General features: G+C 36.7%; 1 protein-coding gene across 1 annotated transcript in view; it reads left to right on the top strand.

Annotated features, from left to right (window-relative positions):
* The window catches only part of LOC144436998 (ATP-binding cassette sub-family C member 5-like), a 22,154-nt gene extending 16,864 nt beyond the window's left edge, over positions 1-5,290 (top strand). The window contains exons 18-24 of the mRNA XM_078125865.1: positions 401-490; positions 1,206-1,395; positions 2,099-2,258; positions 3,367-3,445; positions 4,089-4,202; positions 4,619-4,783; positions 5,180-5,290. Coding sequence (XP_077981991.1) covers positions 401-490; positions 1,206-1,395; positions 2,099-2,258; positions 3,367-3,445; positions 4,089-4,202; positions 4,619-4,783; positions 5,180-5,290 — 909 coding nt within the window. The remainder of the gene's footprint in view (positions 1-400; positions 491-1,205; positions 1,396-2,098; positions 2,259-3,366; positions 3,446-4,088; positions 4,203-4,618; positions 4,784-5,179) is intronic.

Genomic DNA, 5,290 nt, shown 5'->3' with positions numbered 1-5,290 from the left:
TTAGGGGTTCTGAAGTGTTATAAAATGCCAACCCATTATCAGTTTCAAAAATCATGGGTAACCATACGAACTTTTTAAATATAGGTCAAAATGAATATCAAAATTATTAAGCCATTTGGAATCCAATATGGCTGCTAATAAGTCCATACGAAAATAAATGATTGGCGATATCCTTGAAAACAATACGGTGAATTCCAAACTTCTTTTTCTTATTTCAAAACCAGGAATAATCTTTCATATGGCAAAGTTTGGAGAGAATTGAATTCTGAAGAACTTTAATTTTTCGGGGAAATTTGTCCTGTACCTTATTTGAATGAGTAGGTGTTGATTTTAGCGAAAGTTATTGCTCAGCCATTGTCAATTCGTAAGATGTTGTATTGAGTATCTCCTAACATTGCAGAATGCTGGAGTATTCCAAATTACAGTACGACTGATGGCGGAAGTTGAAGCCAGATTTACATCAGCGGAAAGAATCATACAATATGTAGATGTAAGTATGGCGACTGTAGAATCAGCCTCTCTTTCACTTTGACCTCTCAACCTGTCAACTCTGACCCCTTCAATACAATGCAACTTTGTGCACTTATGATATATGACGACGCCATTTGTTGAGGTCCTGGAATCCAAAACCTTTGATCATTTCAAAGGCCAGGCTGTCCATCCAGGTTCTAGTTCTGCATTAGGGTTACTACATAGGAGCAGTCATTTTTTCTTGACCAACTATTTCTTTTACTTTGCCAGACAACTGTTTTCACACCTAACCTTAAATTTCGTTTCGTCAAATTGAAACTTTAAAACGTTGGTATGTATAGTCGTCACAGTAAACACGGTTATTTTGATATTGCTTATATACACAGAGTTGAGATTTGCACCAACAGGTTAAAGGAAACCATATTTTTCATGTGATAAAATTCGGTAGTAATTATTATAAAGTGCTTCAAGTCGGTAGTTGAGATATCACACAAAACTGCGCAGTTTATGTTGCATGTGAGGCATGGAACACTGATAATGAGATCCGGGACCATTGTTGGGAAGGGATGGGCATGAGCCATATTTGAGAACCGTTAGGGAGGGACTAAAAAGTCTTAGAGAGGAATGAGGAATAAAGTGGCTTGGGGAGTCCAGACGAAAATGGGATCCTCTTTCATATATCTGTACAATTTATTGCAATACAAGTTTTCCTATTTCTGTGTACATGTTGATAGGAACTTTATGAAGAAGCAGAGGCCATCATCCCTGGTAAAAGACCAGCTGCAAAGTGGCCACAGTATGGTAGAGTGCAGTATATAAATTTCTCCATGAGGTACAGAGAAAATCTGCCATTGGTTTTGAAGAATATCACGCTTGATTTTAAACCACAAGAAAAAGTTGGCATTGTTGGACGAACTGGGTCAGGTAAGGTCATGATCATAGATCATGGGTCTTTCTTACTTATTTTTATTCCCTCTATTCATATCCTGTCCCCTCTCTCTTCACCCTCTCCTCTCACACCTTCTCTGTAATAATGCCCCACTCTCACTCTCCTTACATTTCTTACTCACTTGCCTGCCTGTCCATATCCGTGAACTTATCTATATTATATCATCACACACACATATATATATAATATCATCGTGAACCATACATTTTGCAACCCAAATATTTCGAAGAGGCTGAGCTCATTTTCATATTTCAACTGGAGACCCATCGATCCGGGAGCTCAGTCTCATTTGAACATATACAATAAACTGCTCAGCAAAGCAAAGCCTGGGCGAAACGTCTTGGCCAGAAACACTTTACTGTTTACTGTATATGTATGTATGTATGTATGTATGTATGTATGAATGTATGTATGTATGTATGTATGTATGTATGTATGTATGTATGTATGTATGTATGTATGAGGGAAGAAAAGTGACACTTTTCAACTTTTCAAGTCCATTCAACTGTCTATCCATCCATCTATCTGTCTATCAATATCTTTGAAAGCATCATGATTATAATTAACCTGTATAGAGGAAACAAAATGACATCCCTACTATGGACACTTGATCATTATAGAACTTCGTACAGTGATTCTTTAAGTGATCAATCTATTCCATCTTTGGATTGCATACAGGTAAATCGTCACTTGGTGTTGGTTTGTTCAGACTGGTAGAACCATCCACTGGTTATATCGATATAGATGGCGTTAACTGTCATGAAATCGGTCTCTTTGACATGAGGAGTAAATTGGCTATTATTCCACAAGATCCCGTACTTTTTATCGGTACTGTAAGGTGAGATGTTCTCAGATAACTATATCATGCTGTTTCTGCCCCATGCAATTCTTCCGCTACAGTGATTAAAGTTGGTGAAATAATTTCGCAAACGCCAAATCATTGTGCAGTTTTGTGGAGCACTCAAACATGGTAATTAAGATAGCGTTTCGCCCCCGTGTCGCTCAACTTGGCATGTTCGTCATATATACTACTGAGTCACTCATTCGATACCCATCAGAATGGTTGCATCAATCGTGGTCAATATACTTCCTTTTGCCTAAATATGTCGCTATAGTTTTTATTTGTGTGGACACTGTATTGTCAATGATTGATTGTGTTTAGTTACCATACCATAATTTACTGACTGTAACCATCTGTTATTCAACGCAAAGAAAATATAGCAATGCTAGTTAAGATTGCTTGTTAAGCCAGATGATGAAATGTAGCAATGTTACAGCTGATTTCAAAATGCCTTTCAGCAGCTCTAGTTAATACAAACACACAGAAACTAAAAATAAGAAACCACACTTTAAGATAGCGAGATTGAAAAAAAAAAGTTTCTTGCAACATTTTATATAATTGAAATGAACTGATGTGCAACTATGGAGACATCAAATGCAGACATTGGAAAACATTGGCGCCAACTAATCTGCTTCTTGTTGTAGTAGTCTGGACTACATTAAGCAATACATTGCGAACTTGTTATTAATAAAGTGTATGTAGCATGTCCAGTTTTTTATTGATATTTGCATGGTTGTATCAATCAGAGCCACTGAACGGTATTTTGAAATCGCTGTTGTAAGAATTTCGTCAAGCCAGACGATGAAATGTAGTAATGCTAATATTAAAGGTTTTGAAATGTAGCAATGTTAGTAAGATTTTTAAAGCATCCGCGATGATTTTTTTAATGATTTACATATTCATGCATTGACACTGACAGCACACACGTGTGTGCATTGGTAAATTTTTGAACTTGAATTTAAGAGGGTGGATGTGATGTCAATAAATGACGTGGTTTCGATGTAATTTAAGATGCCAAGTATAACAGAAAATCTATCTTTGATTTTATCTTGTCATTGCCGTTGTATTTGCTTATGCTGCATGTATGTACACTTTAAATCTTCAGGTATAATTTGGATCCATTTGAAATCTACACAGATAGACAAATTTGGGGTGCACTCGAAAAGTGCTACATGATGAAAGCAGTGAGTATATTTACGGATCTTTAATTGTTATTATATTAAGACTGTTTTTCGTCTCCAGGGACAACCTTTTGAAATTGATCTTTGCCAGCACGTCACATATTCCTGTATCAGTCAAAAAGACAGTATTCTTTTAAAATGTTGACGTGAAATTATTTTAGTAAAGTAATGTATTCATAGTCCATGATTCGACACTATCTCGAAAATGATTGTTTTTATAGTCATGTTTTTGCTAACACATTGTTTCTTTCAGTACCCTTACCAATTTCTTTCGAAGTGATATTTTTAGCATTTCTAGGCATTTATACACCCAAATATTTGTCTTAGTTTGTGATGAGGAAAATCGGAAGATGCAAGGGGCCTTGTCACTGTCAGTCGATAGACGAGTAGTAACAAATCCTTATGTCAAGAATGTTTCCCCTGAATTAAGAAAATACTGGAGTATAATTATACTGCGCAAGCTTAATGTCAGCTTTGATATTGTTCGCGCACCACAGAACCAATGACACAGACGTGCGTTGTCATGATGTAGAACGATCAGTATATAAATATTTTCTGTTCATGAACAACTTGGCTCACGAGTGGTAAAAGTGATTGATAGGATGTCTGTTCAAGACTTTTAACGCATTTACTCTTCTTTGGACAGATCAAAAGCTTGGAAGAAGGTCTTGAGGCACCAGTTATTGAAAACGGTGAAAACTTCTCTGTCGGTGAGAGGCAACTTATGTGTATGGCTAGGGCTTTGCTGAGAAACAGCAAGGTATGAAATGTCAATAGATTTTATATATATCAAATAGCAATTGGTCTTTCTTTCTTTTAAAAAAAATATAAACTACTATAAACCAGGTCATTTCAATGAAAAAAACTAAAAGTCTTCTTGTAAAGTTTACTATAATTGCAATAGCATGTCCAAAGTTCTTTCAAAAGCATGACTGTCCACAACACTTTTTTCCAAATTCGTGATATCGTATTAATTGGACGACGATTGTCACTCTGTTTTGGTTCATAGAGCTCTCTATCACCAATCTTTGAGTTGACTTTAATGAAGTTTTACTGGTGAATTGTGGCGATGCATGTGACATACAGTTTAGTAGGTTGTCTTATATGTACAAGGTCGCAAAGATAGGTTGATAGATTTGTGTAAACCTTTCACCGTTCTGTGTTTCCTGCATGTAGGTGTTGATGTTGGACGAAGCTACCGCTGCAATTGACACTGAAACTGACAGTTTGATTCAAGTTACCATCAGAGAAGCGTTCAAAGAATGTACCATGTTAACGATAGCACATAGATTGAACACTGTATTAACATGTGACAGGATATTGGTCATGAGTGATGGAGAGGTAAGCTTGCATTTGTCGATTTGTATGATAACAAACGTCCCCAGTCGTATGGTCAACCGATATAGGCTTGTTCATGGCTATTGTATACCAGCAACACCAAGCAAACCAAACTTGTACTTAACTTTCTGATACAAATTGGTACTACATGTAGCTAGATGCAGAACTGACTTTGGAGCAGTTATTGTAAATGACACCTTAGTATTGGCACGACTGTATGTTTATGTTTACAGACACCACAGATTTGTCTGTCCGCATACTGAGCTGATGGGAAGTTAGGGTGTTTGGACACCATGACGCCATCGTCCCAATATCCTGACAGAGGGATTGAATCTTGAATTATGTCCGACTTATTGTAAATTTAATTTGCCAATTAACCTTTTTATTTTCCAATTTTAGGTTGCCGAATTTGATACACCTGACACATTGATAGCTAAACCAAATGGTATGTTTGCTAGTATGCTGAAGGCGGCCGAAAGTAGCAAGAGAATGGCAAGAGCCGACGAATAA

This window comes from Glandiceps talaboti, chromosome 6, assembly GCF_964340395.1.
Source record: "Glandiceps talaboti chromosome 6, keGlaTala1.1, whole genome shotgun sequence".
Lineage (NCBI taxonomy): Eukaryota > Metazoa > Hemichordata > Enteropneusta > Spengelidae > Glandiceps > Glandiceps talaboti.
This window is presented reverse-complemented; position numbering and strand designations above follow the sequence as displayed.